Source organism: Hyperoodon ampullatus (assembly GCF_949752795.1).
Source record: "Hyperoodon ampullatus genome assembly, chromosome: 8".
Lineage (NCBI taxonomy): Eukaryota > Metazoa > Chordata > Mammalia > Artiodactyla > Ziphiidae > Hyperoodon > Hyperoodon ampullatus.
This window is the reverse complement of record NC_136921.1, coordinates 411,777-438,805: the sequence shown is the minus strand read 5'-3', so window position 1 is coordinate 438,805 and position 27,029 is coordinate 411,777. Positions and strand designations below refer to the sequence as shown.

The 27,029-nt window shown below is 60.1% G+C and overlaps 1 protein-coding gene across 1 annotated transcript; it reads left to right on the top strand.

Moving 5' to 3' along the window:
* The first annotated feature begins 693 nt into the window (after nucleotides 1-693).
* D2HGDH (D-2-hydroxyglutarate dehydrogenase) lies at nucleotides 694-21,710 on the top strand. The gene is made up of 10 exons (XM_079710622.1): nucleotides 694-711; nucleotides 1,312-1,679; nucleotides 6,491-6,548; nucleotides 7,780-7,919; nucleotides 8,680-8,873; nucleotides 9,986-10,154; nucleotides 12,103-12,246; nucleotides 13,538-13,680; nucleotides 15,007-15,172; nucleotides 20,523-21,710. The coding sequence occupies exons 2-10, from the start codon at nucleotides 1,322-1,324 to the stop codon at nucleotides 20,780-20,782; spliced, it is 1,632 nt and encodes a 543-aa protein (XP_079566748.1). The 5' UTR covers nucleotides 694-711; nucleotides 1,312-1,321; the 3' UTR covers nucleotides 20,783-21,710.
* The last annotated feature ends 5,319 nt before the right edge of the window (nucleotides 21,711-27,029 follow it).

Genomic DNA, 27,029 nt, shown 5'->3' with positions numbered 1-27,029 from the left:
CTGGATCAAGCCGCGCACCAGGGTGCAGGGGGCTGGAGGCATCAGGGGCGGGGCCCGGGGACGGGGGCGGGGCGGGAGGCCTCCGGCGCAGGCGCAGTGCCGCCCGTCCGGCCCACTCTGGCTGTGGCGGCGCGAGGCCTGCGGCGGGGACGCGGACGTGAGTGCGTGCGCGCGGCCGCCCGGGGTCCGGGCTGAGGGGCTGCGGGGCTGCGGGGCGCGGGTCCGGGGCGGCGGGCGCGCGCAATCGCGGCGCGGCGGGCGCCCGCGGGGTCCTTGGGCCCGACCGCCCGGGCTGGTCCCGTCATGTGATCGCGCAGGCCGCGCGCTCCGGGCCCTCCGGAAGATCCGGGGTGACTCAGCGCCCCCGGGTGCGCCGGGGCCACCGCGATTAGCCGCTGCTTCCCAGCCGGGGCGGCCCCTCCTGGCCCCTGGTGGTCACCTGTGGGCTGGCCCGACGGCCGTGGCCCCAAGCTCCTGGTCCCGGTCGGGGGTCCCAGCGAGTTCCTTTTCTGAGCTCGCCCACCTGTACTGCGTACACTCTTAACGGTGAGGGTCACCGTCCGTGGTTCATTTAATCCTCATCCCCACCGGTGAGGCACATGCTGCACCAAGGCACAGAGAGGCTCGTTCGTTTTCTCAGGGTCACGCAGCGGGTGTGAACCCACGCGAGAACGCTGCCCCCGGTGCCGACTCAGGCTGTCTGAGCACCAGGTGAGATGGAAGTATCCAGAAAACGGGTGCTCCACCCCTCCCCCCTCCCCGGGGGGCTGCAGGGCTGCGTGGCGTTTGTGCGAATCCCGGCTCTCCCACCGTGGGCAGCCAGAGGAGCTTCCCCCCGCCCCCACTTTCTTTGATTCCGTGGTTTTTAAACTTGTAACATATCCACGAAACGTAAGATTTATCATATTAACCATTTTTAAGTGTACGATTCAGTGGTATCTGTCCCTTTCCTTTTAGCACCTTAACTCCTGGTTTGTTCTGAAGGAAGGGGGAGTGAAAGGGAGATACGGTTGTTGCAGGTGTTAAAAGCTGACACCCAGGGGTGGCCTCAGCCAAGGGTGTACATCTCAGTGACTTGTCAGTAGGTGACTCCACACTGGGTCAGGGTGAAGGCCTCGTGTCCCTTGTCCCCCCCAGCCCACATCTCCCGGGTGGTCCAATCTCACTCCGCCACCACCACCGTGGAAACTGTTGTCTGTTTCTGGACCTTTCCTGGGCCTGGGCCCTGCCGAGGTCTCTCCCCAGCAGGTGCTTCCCTTTCCGTTGCTCCGTAGTATTCCAGAGTTCCAGGTCCAGTCACTTGCTTTTCAGGGCAGGAGCGATGATGTCCCGTCTGGCGCCCAGGTGGCCTGCGTGGCTCTTCTGGTGGCGGGCGGCCTGCGCTCAGGGAGTCTCCGCACAGCAGAAGACATGGGCAGGGGCGTCCAGGATCCCTGGGCCGGGCGGCCCTTGGGGGGCCACGGGCACCAGCCCCCTCGTTCGAAGAGGCAGCTCCTCGGCATTCTCCTGTGCTCCCGAGGTGGCGCTGACGCGGGAGCGCTACTCCGTGCGGCGGCTGCCCTTCTCCGTGGTGTCTGAGGACGACCTGGCCGCCCTGGAGCGCATCGTCCCTGGCAGGGTCATCACAGACCCAGAGGAGCTGGAGGCTCCCAATGTGGACTGGCTGAGGACGGTCCGAGGTGAGTAAGGGCCTGTTCATGCTTCACGCTTGACGGGACGGGTGGGCTTGAGAAACAGCATGAGATGAGGTGAGGCCGGTAGGAGCTCTGGGTGGCGTCACATAACGCTTTTCTTATGCACGACATCTACACATTAAAAGATGAAACAGCGCCTCGCCCCGCCCCCTCCCAGCTGCTCCGAGGTGGGTGTGTGTGTTAACTACTGCTCACTTCCTCTCAGCACCTGCATTAGTCTCCCGGGGCCACCTGTGTAACAAAGAACCACATACCAGGCTCAAAACGACGCATTTATCCTCTCCGTTCTCAAGGCCAGAGTCTGAGATCCAGGCGTGGGCAGGGCTCCCTCCAGGGGAGGGCCCTTCCTGCCTCTTCCAGCTCTCGGGGGCTCCAGGTGACCTCGGCTTGTGACAGCATCACTCCAGTCTCTCCCTCTGTCCTCACATGGCCTCTCCCCTGTGTCCCGTCTCCGTTCTCCTGTGAGGATGCCTGTCCTTGGATTGAGGTCCCACCCTAATCAGGATGATCTCATCTCAAAGATCCTTAACTTAATTACACCTGTAAAGACGCTTTATCCAAATACAGTCACATTCGCGGGTTCTGAGGGGTGGGAGGTGGACGCATCTTCTGGGAGGCCTGTTCTCCCCAGTGCAGCTTCCTCTCCTCCACTGTACCAGCGGTTCTCCTCCTGGACCCAGCACACCCTCTTGATAACAGAGATTTCCTAATACCCTGTGTTCTCTATTGAAATGATTTCAGAGATAAAGTGACCTACTTCCTTAGTTACGGAAACCAACGTGATGTTCTTGCTACAATATTAAGGAGAGCTAGAAGACAAGCAATTTACAACATGGGGACATATTTAAACCTGTAATTCCAGGACACGCTGGGCAGCCAGGTCCTCAGGCTGGGCCTGGATCCAGCGCACTCGGGACTGAAAAAGAGTAGTGGAGGGTATGCTGTGCTGTTGACTCGGACACCCTGAGGGCTGTGCTGCCGGCGGGAAAACCTCCAAACCACAGTGCAGAGTCTTGAGCGAGTGGAACTGGGGCGGAGGCGCAGGTAACGGGCGGCCCTGTCCCTGTGGGAGGCCCGAGACATTGGACAGCCTTCGGCTCCACTTCTCTGCTGGGGCGCCCTGGAGTGGAAGGGCGTCCAGCCCCGCCCTGCCCACAGGGGCGGCACTGCCCCGCTGAGAGGCCCCGCCCAACAGGCGGTGATCCTGGAGGCCAGAGAGGGTGATGCCCACCCCGGCTCAGCCAGGCCAGTCGTGGTCCCGCCTTGGTGCTCCTGTCTGGGCGGACAGACCTCAGTGCCCAGCCCCACGCAGGGCGCCCCATCGTCCCCGAGGCCCGCGTGCTCCTGCTCTGGGGTGCCCCAAGCGGGCGGGGGCTGCAGTCTCCTGGGGGCCCTCCTCCCTGTCAGCCACCCTCCTGGGGTCCGGGCAGCGGGCAGCCTGCCCTGCGTGCCTGTGTGGAGGACCCCTCCGGGCTTCCTGTCTCCCTGAGTTTGGGGGGCTGCGCTGAGCCTGCTCAGCTCTTGAGTCCAAGGGCTCAGGGCCCAGCGGCTGCTCAGTGGGAGCCTGTTGGGGAACTTGGTGAATTTTTGTCGAAATACCCCTTTATATGGCTTTCTTTTGGAGGGAAAGCCTGTCTAAATTTTTGATCATTTTAATCTCAGAGTTACGTAGGAAATGTAAGCTAGCAAAAGCTGATTAGGGTCTTTTAATTTTTCTTAAAAAGTGAGATTTTATTTGAAATGGAAGCTTATTGAATATTTCTTCCTTCAAAACTTAGACCACTTGCTTGTGGGTGAACCCCACAAACTTTGCACCTGCACCGAGTGAAAGGCTGGGGCCCTGGACGTGCAGATGGACAGGAGGCTGACCTGGGGGTGACAGCAGGAGCAGGGGTTGGGCTGCACTCCACGTGGCCGTGAGTGCCCCGGAGGCCCCCCCAGCACAGGCCGTTTCCTCTGACCTGGGAAAGCCTCTGGAAGGGCGTTCCTAGAGCAGGAACAGCCAGCCAAGCCTCAGAGCAGGGCTGCACTGGGCTCCTTGGAGGAGTCATGAGACCTGAGACCGCATGAGCAGCCAGAGTGGATGGAGGCGGGGAGGTCGGGGAGGGGCGGGTCAGCGAGGCCTCGAGGGCCCCGTGCGTCCTGACCTCTCCTGCGAGCTGATGGGGAGTGCGGCCGTAGGGCCACGGCGGAGGGGGCCTGCGCTGTGACCGGCTGCAGTGGGTGTGCGAGGGGCCGGGTGCCTGGGCGGGGGGCTGGCCGTTGAGTAACGGTTGGCCGTTTGGATGGGAGGTTGGCTGACGGCTGGACGAGGGTGTGAGGGAAAGACGGCAGGCACGCAGGGACGTTTGGCCTGAACAGTAGCAAAAACTGGACCCGTCTGCTGAGTTGATGAGGAAAGTGACCGGAAGGGTGGATCTGTGCAGGGAGAACCAGGAGTTTGGGTTTGGACACGTTCACATGGCCACTCGGGGGGGCCTGTCGGGCCGTGGAGCAAGCTAGTCAGGTCTAGGGCGGGGCAACACCAGCCTTCCGAGGAGGCTGATGACCGCTGTGCTCAGTGGAGGGGCGAGGGGCCGGGGGAAGAAGGGCAGGGAGGTGGGGTCGTGGGGCCAGGTGCAGCCGCAGGGACAGGCTGAGACGGGCCACGTGGGCATCACTGGGGACACGTGCGAGGTTCTCCGTGGCGTGAAGGGGATGCATGCGCCCCTGGAGCCGGTCCTGGGGTGTGAGGGGCCAAGAGGGGCAGAGAAGTGGGTGGGGTTTGCAGGGCTCGGGGGTCAAGCGAAGGGACTTTCCGTCTTTAGTTCTAGGATGACAGGGCCGTCTCGGCAGGTTTGTGGTATCATCGGGGATGACCAGGTGGAGAGGGAAACGTGACGACACAGGGACAGGAGGAACGTCCTCGAGGAAGCGTCAGGGGGCCACAGTCCCGTGGGTGGTGCAGATGCTGGGGCGGGGGGCAGCTTGTTCTGCGGGCCACTGGACGCCAGGAGGCCAGGTCTGAGTCCTGCTGTTGACGGTCTCCATGGCCCGGCCAGCAGGCTCCTGCAGAGGGTGGGCAGGAGGTCCTGGGCCTCAGCTCTGCCCTGTCGTGTGCAAGCAGCCCCGATGTACGACGTACACAAGGGGCGGCAACCAGGCATGCTGTGCTGACCCTGAGGTCGGTGGGCACTGACATCCCCGGGACTCAGCTGGGAGACCGAGAACCGGGGGCGCCACCAGGTTCATGTGCGTGAGGACGGTGCCTGGATGAGGCCCCAGGGGAGGAGGGTGCCTCTGACACCCCAAGCCCCGAGGTGTCCTGAGGGAGGGAGAGGGGTCAGTGCCCTAGGGCTGCACGGGAAGCAGAGACAAGAGGCAGGAGTGCCGGAGCAGCTGCGCCAGGGCACGGGGCGCTCAGGAGGCAAGGAGAGTGGATGGCCTCCTGGGAGTGAGGCACCTGGAAACGCTGGGATGCTGCTGGCAGGTGGTGGGCGGGGTGCTGAGCGAGCCTGGATCCAGGGCGGTCCCCCTGCAGGGACAGCCCCCAGATCACTGTGAGGGTGCTGAGAGGGAGGAAGGCCGCAGTGGGGTGGTGTCCGGAGCCTGTGCAGCCGGCCTTTCCGCCTGTCCCCTCGCTGGCCTGCGCATCCCGGCCTGTCCGGGCTGGATGCTCCTTCCCTCCAGTCCTGGGCGGTTCCCCCGAGTTGCCTCCGATGATTCTCTGCTCTGTGCTCCGTTCTCTTTGTAGGCTCCCCTTATTAACACATTGGACTGTTTTCTTATCCTTTCCCCTATGAGAAAGTAAACTTCCCAGGGGCGGGAGAACTCCTCTGTTTTTATTCTCTGTGCCCATCACAGGGCACATAGGGTGGGCGCTCAGGTGTTGCTGAGAAACAGTGTGTGAGTGAAACCGACAGGAGCCTCGGGGGTGACCAGGGTCCCTGGACTGTGCTGTCCTAAAGGATCTGGATGCCAAACAGCCAGCTGCCTGGGCAGACACGGTTCATTTGATGAAAAGCAAGTGAGAAATGGCTTTCAGAATAAAAAAGGGTAAGGTAGCAGCTACAGCCCAGTCTCAGAGCTCCATGAAATCGCTGGCCAGCAGGAGCACCTGCTAGACGACCCGCGCTGTCCTCCTGCAGCCTCTTAGCCACTTAAAGTACTGATACTTCCCACAAAATAGAAAGGGTGGAAAGAGACTTGTTGTCTTGGAGGCAGTGGTCAGCAATGCCAACAGACAAGGCCACGCTGGACATCAAATAAATCGTGACAGCAAAGAATTGTAACCAATGAACAACCTAAGAACCCATGAGCCCTCACTGCTGTGATTAAATAGCCAAGGACACAAATACATGAGAGGGAAGGGGAGGCCCCTTCTTACAGCAGAAGGTTGACTCGAGTGCGGGCGGACGGATGGATTTAGAAACATCACCCCTGGTACCTGTCCTGAGAACAGATTCAGGTAAGGATGATCAGCAGACGCTGAAGTTCACGGGCGACCGTTTGCGGGGCGACAGGGTATTGACGTAGCCTCAAGCGTCTCTGCAAGAGACACATATTAATTACAAGGGAAACCCAGTAACTTTCAGTGGGGAAGGCGGGCAGACGCCCCTACCCTGGGGCCCTGCCACCCTGCTTCCCAGGGCCCAGTTCAGGACCACAGGCCACCACCCACTGGCCCTCCGCCTCCTCCAGCTAGAGACGGGCCGCTCCTGCCATCGGGTTTTGGTCCTTGAGGTTTGTGGGCCAGCTCCGCCAGGAGGTGGGACGCGCCCCCGCCGCGGGGTGACCATGCGGCTTCTGTCTCGCAGGCTCCAGCAAGGTGCTGCTGAGGCCCCGGACGTCCCAGGAGGTGGCGCACATCCTCAGGTACACGCCCTGCCCACTCTCTCTCCTGCGTTGCTCACCCGTGGTTTCCTCACAGGCACAGGACACAGAACGGGCAGACCCCGTGAAGTGGGCAGTGACCGGGGCCGGGGAGGTGGCGTGAGCAGTGCCAGCCTGAGCAGGGCTGAGCCCGGAATCTTGGACCCTTGGGGTACCAGGTGGGCCTCGGGTGGGGAGCGGCTGCAGACTCGAAGGGCTGGGCAGGGAAGGAGACGGACCTTTTCTTGAGAAATGTGTTCTTTGATGTTTTATATCAATACACTCTCATGTTTATTATAGAAAAATTGGAAAACGTACAAAACCATAAAGAAAAAAAATGCAAAAGCAACCAGTAATTTCCCCTCCAATGAAAACCACCGATGACATTTTGGTGTGTTAGCTCAGCATCTTTCTTGCGCGGGTGAGGGTTTTTAAATGTTACCACATTGTATCTACAGTGTCAGAGTCTTTTTTCCCTTCCGTTGGCAATATCCGTGCCTGTTTCTTGTTGCTAATTATTCTTCCACGCCACTTTCATTGCATGGAAGGTGTGTGCCCTGTGAGTGCTTTGTCCCCACAGTGGCACGTTGAGGTGTGTCCAGTGCTTCAGAATAGCTGGCAGGTGGGCGGGCGCCCCGGCCTTCGCAGTCAGAGCCACGGCTGGAGGCTGACCGCACGGCAGGCGGCTTTTTTGACGCATGTGAGCAGCCTGCCTCTCGGGGCAGGTGCCCTGCTGCCCAAATCCTGGCCCATTGGGGCGCTTGTCGCTTCAGGTCTTTGCGCAGTGGGAGCCCGGTTGGGGATGAGGTGCTACTGATGAGTCTGACATAGGTCTGGAGGGCGGTGGGCGAGGGAGGGGCATGCAGCCAAGGTTAAAGGGGAGAGGAGACGTGGGGTGTGGCGGTGGGAGGGAGCCCCGAGGGCCTGGGGGCTGCGGTTCTTTAGGTGAACAGGGAGGGCTGCAGCTGTTGCTCGGACTTTCTGTACTTGGAGGAGTGGCGTCTCAGGGCAGCTGGGGCCTCAGCCGTGATCTGGGAAGATGCCGGCCGCCAGCTCCCCGGGTGGCTGTGTGATGGACGTTTGTCCTCTCAGACTCCCATTGTGCGTGGGGGCCGAGGAGGCTCCCCCTCGAGGCTGCGGCAGGAGGGCCTTGGGGTCTCACGGCCCCAAGAGTGTCCCCCTGGGCTGGCGGTGTGGGAAAGGGGCCCTGATGCTGGTCCTGTGCGTGTCCCAGGTACTGTCACGAGAGGAACCTGGCTGTGAGCCCACAGGGGGGCAACACGGGCATGGTGGGGGGCAGTACCCCCGTCTTTGATGAGATCATCGTGTCCACTGCCCTCATGAACCAGATCGTCAGCTTCCACAACGTGTCCGGTAAGGCCAGCTGCCTGTCAGGACCTTCCCTCTGAGCTGCGGGGCTGGGCCGTGGGGGACCCGGGCCCGGGGAGGGCCCAGAGGCCACCACCACTCCACCCGAGCCGGGCCCCCGGGTGCGTCTGCAGGGGGTTGTTATTCAGTTGGTTACTGGGGTGACTCACCCCTTGGGCTTGGCCTGTTTCTGCGGCCCCTTCAGATTGACATTTCCTGGCCGTGCCGGCCCTTCCCAGGGCGTGCAAGGCATCTAAGGGGCTCCGTGCTCATGAAGCTTGGGGCTCAGCAACGGCAAGTTGGTGCCTCTCGGGCAGGACATATGGGTGGATCGTGCTGTGTGGCAGGGGTACCTGGACACTGGGTGGTGTCGAGCAGCATGCTGGCCTCCACCCACTCGATGCCAGCAGCACCTCCAACCCAGATCGCCTCCAGAATTGTCATGTGTCCCCAGGGGCAGAATCACCCCCACAGTTGAGGGCCACAGCCTTGTAGCAGCCCTCCGTTTACGGCTCCCTTGCATAAGCGTGTGGGGGTGGGTGTGTGTGGTGTATGTGAGGTTTTTTTCCTCCATTTTGCCTCACTGTTTTTTTTTCTTTTCTCATGAAGGCATCTCCTGGGGAGGGATGGGGGACATGCCCCTTTTCCTCCTCGCCCGGGTTCCGGGTGGACGCCCCTTCTGGGGGTTTTCGCCTGCAGGGCCCCCCTGCGTGGTCCGGCTGGTCCTGAGCTGAGAGTCCCCTCGGGCGCTCTGGTTGCTTGGCAGGGGTCCTGGTCTGCCAGGCGGGCTGTGTCCTGGAGGAGCTGAGCCGGTACGTGGAGGAGCGGGGCTTTGTCGTGCCGCTGGACCTCGGGGCAAAGGGCAGCTGCCACATCGGGGGGAACGTGGCGACCAACGCGGGCGGCCTGCGGTTCCTGCGCTACGGCTCGCTGCGAGGGACGGTCCTGGGCCTGGAAGTGGTGAGCTGGGGACCCTGTCGTGGTTCAGCGCTGGCCCTGCTTCCAGGGACACCTGGCCGGGCTCGCTCTGGTCCCCAGGTCGGTCCCAGGGTGGCTGACTTACCCAGTGGTCAGCTTGCAAGGTCTCTGGGTGAGACCCCCTGTCAGGTCCACCCTTGCTCCCTGCAGACACCTGGGGTGGTGCAGGCCCAGCATGGGGGCTGCCCTCTTGGGCCCCGGGTGGCGCAGGTGCATGAGGCCACCTCGGGGATGGGGCCTCGTCCCAGCCTGGAGATCCAGGTTCCCACTGTACCAGCCCTGGTCTCCTCTCGATCCCACCAGGGCCTTGGGGGTTACACGTAGCACCCCGCTTTCTGGCTTCCCACGAGGTGATGGCGTGTCCGCTGCCCTCCTGTCCCTGTGAGGAGCTGCCGTGGGAAGCTGGAGCAGCTTCCCGGACCAGCAGCATTCTGCCCCCCAGCCTCCTGGTGGCTCGTGCTTAGAGGAGCCCCGTGGCGCCACTGTCACCACCCCTAGGGCTGTTGAGTCTGCGAAGCACACCTCGGGGCTTTCTAAAGCAAGGGCCCTCTGTTTACCCAAGGAGGGAACGACTTCCATCTGCTAAATCACGAGGTTCCTGTAGCTTTGTCCTCTGGATGCAGGTTATTTTTTATTGTAACTCACTTTCTCATTTTCACAAGCTCTTTCACTAAGCTTCTGACTAAATGAACCAAGCAAGACTCAGGATGGGCTTACAGAGCATGCTCAGGGGCCTGTGGATGAGGAGTGCGGGGTGGGGGGCCTGATGCACTGCCATTCTCTGCCCTCCTCCACCCCGGGTGCGCCCTGCTTTGGGCCAGCTTCCCTCGAGAACTGGGCCCTGAGCTTCCTGATCGTGGTCATAGTGGGGGATCGTCACTGCATCCGGGGAAGAGAAGCCCCTCTTTCAGCCTGTTGGGGTGACTTCAGGCCTGGTGCCACCCTAGGGACCCCTCTGTTCCTGGACCAAAGTGGGGCGGGGGACTGATGACTGGCTCAGCTTTCTCAGGGTGCCCTGGGCTGGGTCGGCCTCCCCAGGGCGTCTGCTGGGGCCGTGGGCTGACGCAGGTGCGCCCGTCTCTGCTCCCTCCCAGGTGCTGGCCGATGGCACCATCCTTAACTGCCTCACGTCCCTGCGGAAGGACAACACGGGCTATGACCTGAAGCAGCTCTTCATCGGGTCGGAGGGCACCCTGGGGGTCATCACCGCCGTGTCCATCTTGTGTCCGCCCAAGCCCAGCGCTGTGAATGTGGCTTTCCTCGGTAGGTGCCCTCCGGCTGCCCCTCGAGCGGGTTCTCAGGCTGAGCTGCCGTGTGCGGTCCCTCCTGTTTCTCCGGGCTTCTCGCTGTTTCCAAAGGGTCTGGGACCTGGCCTTGTTGGTGTCTGCAGTGGGGTTTGGGCAGAGCACACCCTCTATTCTGTAACAAAACTGGGGCTTCTCATGTTTCATCCACCCAGCATTTGTTATTTAGGCAGCTTATGCAGTAAGATTCACAGGGAAATGACGTGGTTTGGCGCAAGATCAAGGGCATGAGTGTGTTCATCACAGGGTCGGGGGGCAGTAATTCGTCCCCTCTGTAAGCCAGCCACTCGCCTCCCCTGTCTTGGACCACCTGTCTCTGCGAACGCGTTGGGACATTTCCCTCGCCGGCCGTTCACGTTCTCTGCTCCCCTTCAGAGCAGGCTTGAAAAACGGGCTCACGTCTGCTTTGTTCCGGTCCCTCCACCACCTGTTTGCATCTCCTCTCCAGCCGTCGTTCAGCTGCGTTAGCTTAACTGCGGCCTCCGCTCCTCTGCTGGTCCAGAGGCCCGTCTCTGGGAGGTCCCCGCACCTTGCCCGGCGGTGGGGTCCAGGGCCCCCAGTGGCTCCCACCACGCACGGGTTCTTGTCTTGAGTCCGTCAGTCTCTGATCTCTGGTGGTCCTTACTGTTATTTTGCACACGTGCCATTTTCTTCGTCCCCTGCGTCAGGCCTTCCTCCAGAGGCCACGTGCCTTGTGAATACGTCCTCCGTCATTTCCTGTCGTGGATGCCTGCTGCTGAGTTCTTGCTTTGAGTCTGTCCAAAACCATCTCCATTTCACCCCATTCTTGGAAGACACTCTCGCGAGCACAGGCTGGCATCTGTGCCCTTTCGTCCTATTGAGGGTGGCACTCTGCGTGGCTCCGTGGCTGTTGGTGACGTCAGCCAGCCGTCCTCTGCTGCTGCTGCTCTGAGGGACTCTCCCTCTTGTTCTTTGGCCAATTTAAAGATTTTCTCTTTACCTTTGGCGTTTTACGGGTCTCGGTGTGTTGTGTGTGAGAGTACGTTTCTTTTTCTCTCTGGGTTTCCTGAACTTCTTAAACCCATGGCTTGGTTCTCCCACTTGCATAAGTTTCCTGCCACCCCCCCCGTCAGCGGTTGCCCCCATTTTGCTCCCCTCTCAGGACTACCATTAGACGCACGATGGAGCCTATCAATCTGTCCACCCTCCCTGTGTCTTACCTGCACCCGAGTTTCCATCCTGTCTCACTCTGTGATGCGTTCTGGAAGGTTTCTTCTGATCTGTTTCCAGTTCACTAATACTCCCTGCGGCTGGGGTTCATATATCACCAAACCCGCCATGTCCAGCCCTGCATCTAGCTGGGAGGCCTGCACGTGTTCCTTGGGCCTCAGCCCCTGAGCTTCACTCGCGGGATCTTCTCTCCAGACCCTCCTCCCTGACCTCCAAACGACCTCTCAGTGCCTTCCCATCCCTGCCCAGAAAGGCCAGGTGTGCCCACCCCTCCCCGCCTGCTGACATATCCACATCCCCTCTCTGCCTTGGGCCGCTTGGTGGTCAGCTCCAGGCACCGGGACACCACGGAGAGCTTGGGGGTCAGTAAATGTGCCTTGAACGACTTGCTGGGCCCTGGGTGTTGTCAGAGACACACAGCTAAGCCGTTTTCCAGGGCGGCCCATTGCTGGCCCTGTGTTTGTGGACTTTCCAAGTGGCTTCCTGAGCGTCGGGGCTCTCAGGCAGCCTTTTCTCTTCCTCTTCGATGCCTGTGACCTACGACGTGGTGGCTGACCCGGGTGGCTTGTCCCGCTCTGCGAGGCTGCCCAGCTCAGCAGCGCCGTTGCCAGGAGACGGGTCGGTCTTGCTGCTTGAAAGGGGGCTCAGGTGGGCCCGTAGGTGAGGCCCTGCCTCCGCATGACCAGCTCGCCTGTCTTTTTCCATGTCTGTTGCAGGCTGTCCTGGCTTTGCTGAGGTTTTGCAGACCTTCTGCACCTGCAGGGGCATGCTGGGCGAGATCCTGTCCGCATTCGAGTTCATGGATGCCGAGTGCATGAAGCTGGTCGGGCTCCACCTCCATCTTGCCTGCCCTGTGCAAGGTACTGTCCCCGCTCGCTGGCAGCGCCCACCACCCGTATTGTGCCGTTTGATGTGTGGGCTGATCGGAGCCTCCGTCCTGTCTGTGAAGTAGGAGATGGCAGGGAGCGTCGCCATGGTTCCGGCGTCCCCGTAGTTGTTGAGAGCAGAATTCTCCCTGAAATTCGTTTTACGTACGCCCCCGGAGTTCAGTCAGATGCTGTCGGTCGTGCCGTAGCCCTGGGGTCTTTGGAACAGCCAGATGCACAGTCAGGGACGCCCTCCCGGCTCCTGCAGAGGTGTCATCCCGTGAAGTGCTGGCCCTCGGAGCTCAGCCAGCTCGTTCTGATTTAGCCAGTGAGCTCGTCACGCCCAGGTCTTTAGTCCACGCTCTGTGTAAAGCTAAGTCCATGCAGCTATACACCTTGGTATTTTCACTTCTGGAATCGACCCGGAAGAAATGATCGTTGTGTTACCCCAGGCTGCCATAACAGAACACTACAGCCTTAAAAAAACGAAATTTATTTCCCCCAGTTCTGGAGGCTGCAAGTCCAAGACCAGGGTTCCATCGGGGTTGGGTTCTGGTGAAGGTCCTCATGGGGCGTCTTCTGTGTGTGTGTGGGAGAGACCTCTGGAGTCTCTTCCTCTTCCCATGAGGGCACCAGCCCTGAAAGATCAGGGCCCCACTCTTAGGACCTCATTTAACCTGCATTACCTCCCTAAAGGCCTAATTTCCAAATACAGTTGCATAAGGGATGGATTAGGGCTTCACCATGGGAATTTGGGGTGGGCGGTTACACAGTTCAGTCCATAATAGTCATAAGTGTGGAAAGAACTTTATGCTTTAAGTTTTTACTGAGGTATTTGTTTTTGTATAAAATAGGAAACCACCTGTCCAGGGTAGAGAGATAAGACATGTATGGCCGTTGGAAAGACGGAGGGTCCCTGGGGGCGCGGAGTGAAGGGTCCCTGGAGGCACAGAAGGTCCCTGGATGGTTGGAGGGCCCCTGGGGTGTTATCGGCCACTGCAAAGCGCTGGGCCTCCCCTTTAGCCCACAGTTTGGTAAGAGGGGTCCCTGGGGCGCCCCCGCCCCATCCAGGCACCCAAAGTACAGCTTTGTGCTGTCTCCAGGGGGCCTGGCTTCTCTTACAGTGAAAGACCTCTTTTTAAACTGTCTGAAATTCAGCCCGAGTAGCCAGTGGCTGCTCTGCGGGCAACATGAGTGCCGTCAGGGGTACTAGAGCTGCGGCTGGCCTGGACCTGTCCTGGCTCGGCCGACCGCCTTCCCCTCCGCTTTCCCTCTGCCCCTCCAGAAAGCCCGTTCTACGTCCTCATCGAGACCTCGGGCTCCGGGGCGGGGCACGATGCGGAGAAGCTGAGCGGCTTCCTGGAGCAGGTGCTGGGCTCGGGGCTGGTGACCGACGGGACCCTGGCCACCGATCAGAGGAGGATCAAGGTGTGTGAGGGCTGCGGCCCTCGTCCTTCCCATGATGCCTGAAGTTGGATTGCGGGTTGTGGCTGAGCGTGAGCAGGTGTCTGCAGCTGGGCCATCTGTCTGGGCTGGGTGCCCCATCCCTGGGGGGTGGTGCCACCTGCCTCGGTGCCCGCTCTGGTCCTGCCCTGTCTGGGCTGCTGGCTCCACAGCCCCGTTCTCAAACGTCGGTGCCAGGGGCCCAGCTGGGTGACACAGGAGGGGGCTGGGCCAGCACCCTTCCTGGGTGGGTGAGGGGTCAGGAGCACGTCCCTGAAGGGGCATTTGAGCACAGATGGATGCGGGGTGGGGAGTGAGTTACCTGTGCAGGTGCACAAAGGCCCTGAGGGGCTGGTGCCTGCTGTGTTCCAGACAGAACTTTCTGGAGAGGGTGGGATTGGAGCGCAGTGAGAGAGGGTGGGCAGACAAGGGGGCAGCAGGGCTTGTGGCTGCACCAGGACATGATGGACGTGAGTGGGGCTCGAGGAGCCTATGGGCACAGGGGACGGGCAGGACCGGCCGGCTCAGGCCGGCCGTGCAGGGATGTGGTTAGACTTCTGGGTGTGTGAGGGGCGTCAGGCCAGAGGGGCTGCTGATGGTCAGTGTGCAGGAGGCGGGTGCTGAGCAACCCTCTGCTGTAAAAGTCTGTGAGAGAGCTGGGGAGATCCGGACGCTGACTGGATATTCCGTGGTGGTGAGGAATTATTGTTATTTTTTCAGGGGTGATCATTGCACTGGGGGTATGTTGAAAAAGCAAGAGAAAGGAGTTTTTGCCTTGCCGAGGAAGTTGGTTTGCCGGGAGGTTTCCTGAAATGGGGAGTGGGGGGTGGAGGGCGAGGCAGGGATGAGGCCCAGGTGGGACGGGCGTTCCCAGGCCCTCTGTTCTCTGACGCGACAGGGAAGGCGTTCTCGCGAAGGACAGCGTGATCATGATGAGGCCGCCCTGCCTCTCTGCTCCCTCAGTCCCTCCCCGTGTCCCCCAGCCCAGGCCCGGGATGTCCCCCATCTGCCATGGTCCTCCGCGCCTGCCCTGCCCCCGCCCTCGCTTGGGGCCCCGTCATGGGGGTCACAGGATCTGTTCTGATTGTCCTGAGAGGGGCCCTGGGTCCCGGGGGCCAGCCTGTGGCCTCATTCAGGGACCTTGTCCCATGTGGACTCTGGGACAGAAGCCACACACCTGTCACGACGCAGAACGTTTCTGTCACCTGGAGGGTTTCCTCGCCTCGCGACCCTGTGGTCACCCCGCAGCAATGCAGCATCGCTGCCCTGCCCGCCCGCTGCAGGTGACCATGCCCGTCCCCTCACTTCCAGATGCTGTGGGCCCTGAGGGAGAGGATCACTGAGGCCCTGAGCCGGGACGGCTACGTGTACAAGTACGACCTCTCGCTGCCCCTGGATAGGCTCTACGACCTCGTGAGCGACCTGCGGGCCCGCCTCGGCCTGCACGCCAAGCACGTGGTGGGCTACGGCCACCTGGGTGAGCGCAGCCCGCGGTGCGGGTGGAGACCTGGGGCCGAGGGGGAAGGACCCGCGTCCTCGCCACGTGGTCTCTGGGGCCGTCTTGGAGGCGGAGTGCAGGGTCCGGGCTTGGCTGGGGCAGTGGGAGGTGGGCCCTGAACGCGGGGGTCTTGGGGTTTGATGAAGGGGCCTCACCCCTCCCTCCTCAGATGGAAGGATCTTAAAAGCAGTTCAGATAATTATTTTTTGCAGAAAAGTCACGCAAAATGAAAGGAACTGTTTCATTCCCCTTCATTCTTGGCAGCCTTTGGAACTGGGCATCTCAGAGCCCCGTCCACAGGACAGGTGTGCTGGGGCGGGCCCCGCTGGGACCTCCATCCACATCTTCAGGGTGGGATTCAGCAGTGCCTCCTGGGATTGTGAGGGTTTGAAGAGGTGCGGTGAGGGGCACACGGTGGAGGGCTGGCCCTGGCCCAGCGTCGCTCTGAATGCTTGGGTGGAGGGATTCCACTTTCAGGAACTGAGGCGGAACGTTGCACTTGTCGAATGCTTTTTCTGGGTCTACCCAGGTGCCCAGTGCTGGTTTTCCTTTGACCAGCCAACAAGGCTCATCACTCCAGACCTCTGAGGGCAAGTGGACCTGTGTCCCAGGATAAGCCCAGCGTGGCCTTGATCCTTTTTGTGTCTTGTTTGATCCCGTTTACTTATCCCATGTAGGGCTTTCTCCATCCTGTCCTGTAAGGCTTCCTTCTTCTGTCCAGGCTGGATGTTGGTCTCAAAGTCCTAAAACGATTTGGGGGTCGTCTCTGGCAGAGTCTGTCGGGTTGGATTTACCTTCTCCCTGAATGTTTGGTAGAACTTGTAAATGAGGGTATTTGGGCCTGAAGGTTTTTGTGGGTATTTTTTTTGGGGGGGGATTGACTACAGAGAAATTTCTTTAACAACTAGAGGGCTCTCCTAGCTTTCCTTTTCTTCAGAATTGGTTGTGGTAATTTTTTTTCTGGGCATTAATCCATTTCTTCTAAGCCTTTGAGTATATTGGCGTTACCTTGTTCATATTATTCCTTTGTTTCCTTTGTGCCATGTCCAGCCTTTGGGGAGGGGGGCAATTTGACTGCTGATTTGGTTTGTTTCTTGTCTCTGTAGACTGAAGAAAAATGCACAACCGAAAAGTTGTGAGTTAAGTTTTATTCGGGGACCATACTGAGGACATAGGCTGGGAGGCAACCTGTCAGATAGCTCGAAGGGACGGCTTCAAAGAGGCAAAAGAGGAACCAGGATATAGAGGAGTTTTTGTAGTCGAATATAAAAATATTACTGCTAATCACGAAAAGCAGACCACTGAAGTTAATGATTTTAGTGCTTTTCTTTTTTTTTACATTTATTTATTTATTTTATTTTTTATTTTTTGGCTGCGTTGGGTCTTTGTTGCTGCGTGTAGGCTTTCTCTAGTTGCGGAGCATGGGCTCTAGGTGTGCGGGCTTCAGTTGTTGTGACTCACGGGCTTAGTTGCATCCGCGGCATGTGGGATCTTCTCGGACCAGGGCTCGAACCCGTGTCCCCTGCATTTGCAGGCAGATTCTTAACCGCTGCGCCACCAGGGAAGCCCCAGGTTCCACCCTGTCTGATGGCACTTTCATTATCTTTCGGGTCTGAATATTTTCTCATTTCCATTTTCATTGCTTCCTTGACCCATGAGGTAGGCAGAATTGTGTCTTTAAATTTCCAAACATATGGGGGTTTTCTAGCCCTTGTAAAGACCATGGGCTTGTTGACTGTGCTGTGGGCAGAGAGCTGGGTGGAACTCACTTTCAGTTGAAGTGTGGTCCCTGGCCCAGGGTGCAGCCAGTTTCCATGTCCGTTTGGTGGGTGCCTGAGAGGAGTGTGCTCCCTGCAGACCCTCCAGATAAAGTGTGCACTCTGTGCCGCCCCTTTCCTGGAACTTGCTCAGCTGTCGGCTGCCGAGAGGAGCCCCCACTGTGACAATAGACCCCTCTGCTTCTCCTGGTGCCTCTGCTAATTCTGAAGATAGGAGATGTGGGCTGTCAGTTTGATGCCGAAAGCTCGGCCTCGGTGACCAGCGCCGAATGGAATCTCGGAGACAGAGTTTTGGGTGAAGTAGAAAAGAATGGCTTTATTGCTTTGCCAGGCAGAGGAGGACACAGCGGGCTTGTGCCCTGAAAAACTGCGTGTCCCAGCCCGGGAGGATTTGGTGAGGAGTTTTATAGCCATGGTTCAAGGGCGGGGTTGCTGATGAGATCAGGGTGTGTGCAGGGCCTGCGCTCCTTTCATCTGGCCTCAGGTGGTCTTTTCTGGAATGAAGAATGCTGACATCTTCCATTTGTTGGGGGTTTTAGTTCTGTAAAGAGCTCAAATACATTGTTCTGTGCGTCCCTTGAGGAGGGACCAGGACCCTGGCCCAAGGCTGCACTGTTGTTTCTTGGCTGCTCCTCCCTCGTCTCTGCATCCCCTCCCTTCCCTGATTAGCAGCTGTTCGAATCTGCCCTTTGGAGCTCAGGGAAGGTCATGGAGGCTGAACAGAGAGGCTCCCTTGCCCAGGAGCCCCACAGGGTCCTGCTTGGTTTCAGTTAGAACTTGGACTTATAGGGCGTCTTAGCAAAGAACAGTACATCTTTGGAGATGGCACAGTTGAAGAAAGAGGACAGAACTTCTAGGCAGCAAATTGTGGGAAGGTGCATAAACACACAAGGAAGCTAATGGACGCGAGGCTTGTGTAGACCAAGGCCAGAGTTGTCTCAGGTGGGTACCCTGACCTTGCTGGAATGTGGGGACACCTTTACACACTCATGTTCTGCTTTTAAGTGGACGGAGGGCAGAGAGCTTTTCTTGTGCCTGTTTCTTTTCAATTGCCTTCAGCTCAAAATAATCCTTATGCCAAAGCAGGCTGTTTTGAGGTGGCATATTTTGTAAATTTACATAGACTGTAATTACTCAGTGACCTGGATTTGTCTGACTTTGGGCTTTCTGTTTGTCTTTCATTTCTTCTATTTCTTTTTCTCTGATTTATTACCTTCTTTTGGTTGGTGTTTTTCTCATATAACTTGTTTCCATTTACTGATGAGGGAATTGTGCCTATCTATGCTTTTGGCAGTAGCCCTAGAACTGTAGCCGTATCAGGGCGGTCCTACCTCACCAGGGTTGGAAGTTAATCAGGATCATGATCCCCCTCCCAAACAGTGTGGTGGTTCATTTTGTGTGTCAGCCTGGCTGGGCTGTGGTGCCCAGATGCTTGGTCAGACACCAATCTAGATGTTGCTGTGAAGGTATTTTAAAGATGAAATTAACATTTAAATTGGCAGACTTTGAGTAAAGCAGATTACCCTCCATGATGTGGGTGGGCCTCATCTAAGCAGTCGAAGGCCTGAAGAGGAAGACACAGGTGTCCCCCGAGGGAGCGGGGATTCTCCCCACAGCCTCTGGACTCGAGCTGCAGCATCTGCTCGTCCCCAGGTCTCCAGCTGCTGGTCCGCCCTGCAGGCTGGACTCCCACGTCCCCACAGTCGTGGGCCAGTTCCTTGAAATTGACCTCTCTTGGTCCCTCCATCCTCCTAGCCCTCTCCCTCCCCCCTCCCCCCACTCTGTACATTGCGTGCATCTGCAGGTGTCCTCCTGGTCTGTTTCCCTGAGAGCCCTGATCAGTACTTAGGGCAGGGACCTTGGGACCCTGTCATTTTGATGTTACCATCTGCTCCTGGTCACACACTGTGTTTTGGAGTGTGTTCCATCATGGTTTTTAGCCCCAGATAGCAGCAGTGCTGTTGTTATTACTCCACGAGGTCAGTGTTTGTCTAGACTCACCCACACCTCTGGTCCTTCTTTGACCTGGGGTCACAGCCCTGCCTTTAGAATTGCCTCTAGTGTGGGAAAGTAGGTGACAGCATGTCTCGGGTTTTATTTACCTGAAAATGTATGAATTTTGTTCTTCAGTGGTTTTTTTTCCAATGGATTTCAAAATTCTCTGTTGACAGTTCTGTTCTCTGCAGAGTGAAGACATCATTCTGCCGTCTTGACTTCTGTTGCCGCAAAGTTAGCTGTCAGCGAGTGTGGTTCCATTGAAAGGAGTCCATTTTTTTCCTTTTTGTTCCTTTTAAGATCTTTCCCTTTTTCTCGGGGTTCCTTGGCTTCACTCTGCTTGGTTTAGGTGAGCGTCGGCATGCCCTGCTGGGGTCTGGTGGGCTTGGCTTTTAGAAATTGCTCCCCTGTTGTCTCTGCAAATATTGTCTCTCCCCACCCGCCCCTTCTTTCTGGAGCTTCAGTCGAGGGCTCACGATGTCCCCACGCGTCTGTCTCTGTTTCCTGTTGTCTGTAGCTCTGATCCTCTGTGTGCTTGATTTGTTTTCCATTTCATTAATCTCTCTTTGCTTGTTGACATTTCAGTGACCGTATTTTTCATTTCTAGAAGATCAGCCTGGGTATTTAAAAGCTTTCCCTGGTCAGTGTCTTATATTTTTTCCTCTCTCATTTCTTTAAACACGTGAAACATTTATTTTCTGTTTCTGGAAATCACCAGGTCGCAGGTCCTTGCGGGTCTTGGTCATCGTGGTTTCTTTTCTGTGTGTTTGCAATTTTGGGCTCATGTATCTTAGGCTTGTATCTGTGGGAATTATTTGAGGCCGAGTTGGGGTGATTTGCCTGTGCAGGAGGTGGGGAGGGTAGGAGTGGGGCTGGGTCCCGGCCGCAGCCAGGAATGGCCCTGGGGCCACCGGGGCCCTGTGAACTGTGCTGCAAGCCCATGCAGGCTGGCTGCTGGTGTGGATATCTGAGTGTCAGTGGAGATAAGCTTCTCTCTCCACAGTGTTTCCCTTGGGAAAGACCCTTGTTTTCAGAGCCTTCGCCCTGAGGGTATCAGTGGGAACCACTTTTGGTGGGAGAGGGACCCCTGGTTTGCTCCCTGCATCTGACGAATGTGCACGGAGGGAGGGGGTCTAAGGGGGTCGCAGGGTCAGAGGCCCCCAGGTCACCTGGTCCGAGGCCTCCTGGGCACTGGGGACCCAGGTCTGTGGTGGCATCGGTGGTCCAGCCTGGGGCTCTCTCAGGTCGGGCGGGTGTTCGTCCCTCTCAGTCTGGAGCCCTCGGGGAGGGGTTGGGGGGTAGGCTGTGCGGGTGGAGTTGCGGGGCTGGGGAGAACTTGGAGAGAAACGTATGTGAAGCCAAGGGAGCTGCAGCCCCAAGAGGAGGGGAATGGTCACCAGCAGGTCAGTGGCCAGTGACGTGAAGGGCTGGAAGCCGGCTGTGAGGGCAGAGGCGGGTGGGGCCAGCACTACCCCGGGTGGCCTCTAGGCAGGGCAGGGGCGGGGCTGGGGGCTCTCGGGAAAGGGGGGCCCAGCCTGACCTGCGCGTCCCTCCAGGGGACGGCAACCTGCACCTCAACGTGACGGCAGAGGCCTTCAGCCCGTCGCTGCTGGGCACCCTGGAGCCCTACGTGTACGAGTGGACGGCCAGGCAGCGGGGCAGCGTCAGTGCCGAGCACGGCCTGGGCTTCAAGAAGAAGGATGTCCTTGGCTACAGCAAGCCACCCGAGGCCCTGCAGCTCATGCAGCAGCTCAAGACCCTCCTGGACCCCAAGGGCATCCTGAACCCCTACAAGACGCTGCCCACCCGCACCTGATGCCCTCTGCGGTCAGCGGGAGACTCGGGAGGGGCCTCGATCCTTGGCTTTGCTTGTGGGGCGTGCCTGCAGGGCTGGCGTGGGCTCACAGGGCCTCCATCCGACGGAGCCAGCGGCAGGCGGGGTGACCAGCCCCCTGGTTGGCAGTGGGGAGCTGGCCCTGTGGAGCCTGGGACACGTGGCTCTATGCAGGATTCCTCCGGGCGCTCTGCCGGTTCTGTTGGGTGGGCCGAGTGGAGAGGGCTGCCCTGTCCTCGCTCCATCCTCGTGGCGGGCACTCCGTCCCTTTGCAGGTCCTGGACAGGCCAGGTGGGTGAGCAGTTCTGCCCAATCAGAATAGACCAGGTCGCCCCTGCTTTGCCTGTGGCCCCGGGATGCCACCTTGCGGGGTGCAGCTCTGGGAGGGGGCACGGGTGGTCCTTCCGCTGGTCCCCGCGCCGTGTGAGCCTCCGAGGTGCCCTGGGCAGAGGTGGTGAACTCCACGTGGGCAGCAGAGCACCGTGAGGTGGGTGCACGCGGAGCTCTGACCAACAGAGCCTGGGCCATCGGGCGCTTTACGGATGACTTTTAGTCACATTTGAGCCAGAGTGACAGGAATGCCCCCCACCGTGGAAGGTGTCATTTCCCCCGTTTTCCAGAAGGCCCATGAGTTGGCAAGACCGTTGTCGGAAGACAGGCATATTGGTTTCTTGCACTTGGTGGTTTGCTGTGATGTGTCTTTCCGGTTCTGCTCTGACCACGAATGTCAGTAGTGCTGGGTGAGAAGCCCCGCCAGGCACAAGCATCTTCAGTAACCCCGACCGGGTCCTCCCCATTGACCTTGGCCCCTGGGGCAGCTGCTCGGGCTGTGGAGACAGTCTGGGAGGCTGGACACGTTTTCTGTTTCTGGCTGCCATGAACTTCCAGTAAAAGTGGCAATTAATCACGATACTCTTCTTCCTTCTGTTCTTAGAAAAATAACCTCATAAAAGCCCAGGTGAAGTGCCCGTGTACCGTTCCTCAAGCACCCGAACGTCAGTGACCCGGGGCCTGGCAGTCTGTGTGTGGGGACAAGGCATCCCTGTCCCCGTCCCCCATCCCCATGCCATGTCCCCCGTCCCTGTCCCCCACTGTGTGACTTGGAGCCCCGCCTCATCGGGCCCCTGAGGCGTGGTCTCACGTGGGTAATGTGCAGTGAGGGGCTTTGTGATGCAGAGAGACCTCCTATAAAAAGTTTTCGGACTAAGCAAGTTTATTTTGGAGAATTAAAATAATGCATGGATTATTAGAGGGCTTAAAACTTTGAGGCATTTCCTGCTAGAGTAAGGGTGGGGCTTCGAGAAGGTGGCCTAGTGACTTGGGTGGGAGGGAGCGAGTGGCAGGGGGACCCCTCCATGTCCTTGAAGGATAAGCTGGCCCCCAAAATGTCAAAAAGTGAAGTGGCATCCACTGGCCCTGCGGTTTACTCCTGGGGCTCGCCCCTCAGGATCCACCTGTGCGCGTGCACACACGCACACACACCTGCACACAAATGGCATACGTGCACGCATGCATGTGCCGGCGTGTCCCCGGGCCACGCACGGAGCACCGTCTGCAGGTGGTGTCAGTCATTGGCCGCGTCACTGGCCGTGTGTCTGTTGAGAAGGGAGCGGGTGTGTGCCTCTGTGGCCACTGGACAGAGGGACGGCCGGAGGAGGGGATGGAGGGGGCAGCTCACCTCCTGCTTCTGAGAAAGACCATCGACTCTTGGAAGCCGGTTCAAACAGAACCTTCCTGCGTGTCAAGACCACAGCTGGGACTCACTTTGGGCGCTGAGGCCAGGTTGGGTAGGGAGGGGATGTCATTTTCTATATTTTTAGGGATGCTTTGCCTTTTTTTTTTTTTTTTTGCCAAGTGCACGTACACTCTCATAAAACGTGAACAAACCAGGCGCAAACTGATTCAGAGGTCCCATGGCTGCTGCTGGGCTGGATGGGTGAGGCCAGGCGTGGGCTGCATACACGGTCCCCTCCTCTGTCACCCAGGAGAGGGGCAGCCCCAGCAGAGCCTGCTCCAAAGGGGACACAAGCCCCTGCCCCTGCTGACGCGGCTGGCCCGGGTCCACCTGCCCGGCCAGGGTCCTCTGGCTGCGGTGGGTGTTCTCCCTGGGGGTGTCTTGGCCCCAGCGTGATTTCAGGGCCCGGGCCAGGGCCCATCCCCAGCCCCCACGCCGGCCCAGCAGGGCGGGCGTGTGGGGACACCCGTGACTGCCTCCAACTGACCCTTCCTGCTCTCTGCCAGGATTTACAATGCAGGTCCCCTCCCCACCCGTTGTCGGCTGCCTGTGGCCTCGCCTGGTTCCAGGGCCTGCCTGGGGGCCCTGCAGTGGGTCCCTCTGGCCTCGCTGGCCCCATGGCTGGCTCTGTCCCCTCCTCCGTCATCCCCGGCTGGGCACTCGGCACGATGGAGCTCAGCTCCCGAGAGCCCTGGTGGCTCGCCTGTCTGTCCTCCATCCTTCCAAGGTCAGCAGGTGGCCCGTGGTGCTCAGCTTCTGACCCTCTGGAAGCCAGGTTTGAGGCTGGCGTTTTCCCAGTTGTTTCTGGGATGGAGCCGGGGCTGCCCTGCCCAGTGCCCTGGGTGGAGGAGGTGGCAGTGGCGGGTCACAGAAGGCAGCACACACCAGGCATTTCCTGCCGGTGACGAGGCCTGGGGTGCGGCGCTGCGGGCCAGGGGCCTTGTTTCAGGACCCACAGCAGCTGGGGTGGGATATGCCGTTTTCTCTGCCCGCCCTTGACCAGCAATGGTTCCCTTCTGCCTCTGAGGCCCCCGTCCGCTGGTCTTTGTGCCGTCTTGGTGGATGGTGTCCTGGAATCAGTGAAACAACGCGGCCTGCGGAGGGAACGCGGGAAGGAGGCCTGCCAGCCGGACCCCGCTTATGTGATGGTAAAACCTGGGCTCCCCAAGGACAGGGAGGTCTTGGGCTTTCACACGTCCAGAAAAACCCGCTGGAACAGCAGAAACACCAGAGGAAACCCCGTCGCATCCAGCAGGCGACTCTCGGGACCTGCGGGGACACGGGCCATGTGGCCACACTGCAGAGCCCGGGTGTGGGCTGCGCCCACGGAGAACACGTGCCCTCCCCGGGGCCGCAGGCACAGACGGCAGGACACCCGGAGCGCGTGTCAAGTCGGGGCCTGGGGAGGCTCACCCATCCAGAGCCTTGCGGGCTCTGCGGTCACACAAAACGTCACAGGCAGAGCGAGGGAGCCAGCCAGGTGCCAACAACAGGCACCTTCGGACCAGGAGTGGACCCCGCGGCGGGGTGGGGGCGGGGAGAGACCTCCCACCTCCCGAAGCGGCTCCTCACTGGCCACTTGCCCAAGGACAGGCTCCACATGTGCCTGCAGGTGGCGACGGAGGGGCTGAGGGCGCTGTTGGGTTTGGCTTAGAAAAAGCTTCTTGGGGGCTTCCCTGGTGGCGCAGCGGTTAGGAGCCCATCTGCTAGTGCGGGGACACGGGTTCCACCCCTGCTCCGGGAAGATCCCACGTGCCGTGGAGCAACTAAGCCCATGCGCCACAACTACTGAGCCTGCACTCTAGGGCCTGCGAGCCACAACTACTGAGCCCACGTGCCATAACTACTGAGCCTGCACTCTAGAGCCCACGCACCACAGCTACTGAAGCCCACGTGCCACAACTACTTAGCCCACGTGCCTAGAGCCTGTGCTTCGCAACAAGAGAAGCCATCGCGATGAGGAGCCCGCGCACTGCAACGAAGAGTAGCCCCTGCTCGCCGCAACTAGAGAAAGCCCACGCGCAGCAACGAAGACCCAACGCAGCCAAAAATAAGTAAATAAAATAGATTTATTAAAAGGAAAAAGAAAAATCTTCTCATTTTCGCCTTAAAACCTCTAAGCTGCTGCAGTGTGAGAAGAGGTTACATAAGAAGACCGCTCAGAGCGGAGGCCGCGGAGAGCGGCTGGGGGGGCCCCGGGGGTGGGAGGAAAGCCCCAGGCAGGGCTGCAAACAGGCTGTTGGGGAGCCGGGGGGAGCAAGGAGGTCGCCCACCCCTCAGCCCCAGGGATGGGATGTGGCTGGGGGTGGGCAGCCCTGCCAGGCCTGCAGGGAGCAGCGTCTCCACCCTGCCAGCTCAGAGGAAGACTGGGGGCCTCGTGGCCCTGCAGGGAGGGCCACCCGCGGGTGTCCAGCAGGAGGCTGACCCCCCGGAGAGGTGGAGGTGACTGGCCACGGCGTGATGTGCCTGACCCCTGACCTCGCTCACATGGGATGCCGGCTCAGGCCCGCCCTACGCCGCCTCCCCGACCTCCACCAGGACGGCGGGTGCGCCCGGCTGCCCCGCCAGCCCCGCTTCTGCCTGGCACACCACCCGCCGTCCTAGGCTTGAGGCACCTTGGACCGCAGGGGCCTGTGGAGGACAGGCTGGGTCATCCTGTTCGGGCCCCGAAGGCCACACGGGCAGTGGGGACATGGCCCCTTCCTGGGACGGGCACGCTGCTGGACGCACTCGCGACGGCTCTTGGGTGACCCCACCACCCCAGGGAACATCAGCCCTGCCCTCCCCCAGCCCTGCGGGACAGCCGAGTCCTGGGAAGTTTCTAGAGCAGCTCCTGGTGCAGAGGTGTGTGAGGAGGAGCTTCGGGGTGGCCCTGGCGGGCCTGTCTCCCCGGGGGCCTCCCTCCTGCTCCCCTCCCCCGAGGTGGTGCAGAGGTGTCCCGTGGGATGGCGGCCGTGAAGTCAGCTGATGTCCCTTTGCTTCTGGGCGGTGCCCAGAGCCATCTTCCCTGTTCCATGGCCGTGGGCCCTCGGGACAGCGAGGGAGGTGCGTGCTGGGTGGCCCGAGGTGACCCGCTGTGGGTGGAACCCGCTCAACCTGGCTGCTGGGATTCGTGGCTGGTCCCTGGAGCCAGAAGCAGAGAGCTGGGGGCAGTGGGGCTTAGGCCGCAGCGCCCCTGCCCTGAGTCCCAGCCGGCTCCTGAGTTTCACGGGTACCGGCCAGAGCTCGGAGGGGCTGCCGGCGGCCAGCGGGCGGGGGTCCTGGCGCTGGCGTCCCCGAGCCCCGGGCTCTGGACGAGAGGGAGCCCCTCCCTGCTGGCTCTGCCAGCCCCTGGCTCACAGCCACCCCTGCCTTCCTGTGCACGCAGAGCCAGGGGAAGAGGAGATGAGCGCCTGCGGGCCTCCCGTCCGGCCGTGGGTCCGGCCCGGCGCCGCCCGCCCCTCAGGACCCAGGCCACATGCCCAGCACAGAGCGTGGGTGCGAGCAGGGCTGGGCTAGAGGAGACAGAGCCCTGCACCTGTTAAACTGTCCCTCACGCAGGGAGGAGGGGCTGGCAGGGCGGGCTCGGCACGGGCTCTGCAGCCGGGCAGGCACGGAGGTGACCTTCAGCCCTCAGGGTGCGGCTGTGCCGGCAGGGGCACCACGCCTGCTCCCAGACTTTGCTGGCGTCTTCCTGGTGTTCCATCTACCCCTGGAGCCCCCAGACCCTGGGCTCGTGGGGGCTCCAGCCGGGACCCATGAGCCACAGCTGGCCCCCTCCCTCTGTCCCTGGGCCCACCTATGCGCCATGTCATGTTGCTTTGTCCTGTTCTGCACCCCCAGCCCAGACCTGAGCTGGGGATGCCATGGATGACCCCTGGGCCTCCCCGCCTTGGCCCAATCTCCCTGCCCGGGATCCTTCAGCCCTGCCCAGCGTCCGGCCCCCATCACCCAAGGACCCCGGCTGCGCCTTCAGGGCTGCGGCTCTGTGGTCTCCCCTGTCCCCTCAGGTGGGGCCCTGGGCGCCTCTTGGGGTCTCAGCTCAACGGCCCTTCCTCCCAGGTCCATCACCAACTGTCGGAGACCTGAGGTACATTTGGAGGAAGGGAAACATTTGAAACAACAATGAAATCTGAGGCCCCCAGTGGGTGGGGGAGTGGGGTCTCTGCCCCGAGCGTCCCCACGTGTGGCCCTTAGCATCCCCACCCCCGGCCAGAGGGTCCCGGCTTTACGCCCAGGCGGGGGCTCCTTTCCCCGGGGAAGTGGTCAGGCAGGATGCCCCTTTCCCTGGGAGAGCTGGAGCCACGTGTGGCCTTGTTGACTGCGGGAGGAATGGCCCTTTGAAGCCGTAGTGATGGCTGTTGGCCGCGGCTCCCTGAGGAGCCAGGCAGACACCTGCCTCCTGGCCAGGGAGGGGGACCCCGAGAAAGCCGAGGAAACCCTCCGCCCTGCGTGACGGGGAGGACCAGCCACCCCTGCACAGGGCTTGGTGACCAGAGCAAAGCCGGGGCTCCC

Bases quoted from the DNA above. Each gene is read 5' to 3' on its own strand.
- D2HGDH (XM_079710622.1), top strand. From the start codon at position 1,322: ATGATGTCCCGTCTGGCGCCCAGGTGGCCTGCGTGGCTCTTCTGGTGG. The intron at 6,549-7,779 runs GTACACGCCCTG...TGCGTGTCCCAG, and splicing joins GAGGTGGCGCACATCCTCAG to GTACTGTCACGAGAGGAACC. The intron at 7,920-8,679 runs GTAAGGCCAGCT...GTTGCTTGGCAG, and splicing joins CAGCTTCCACAACGTGTCCG to GGGTCCTGGTCTGCCAGGCG.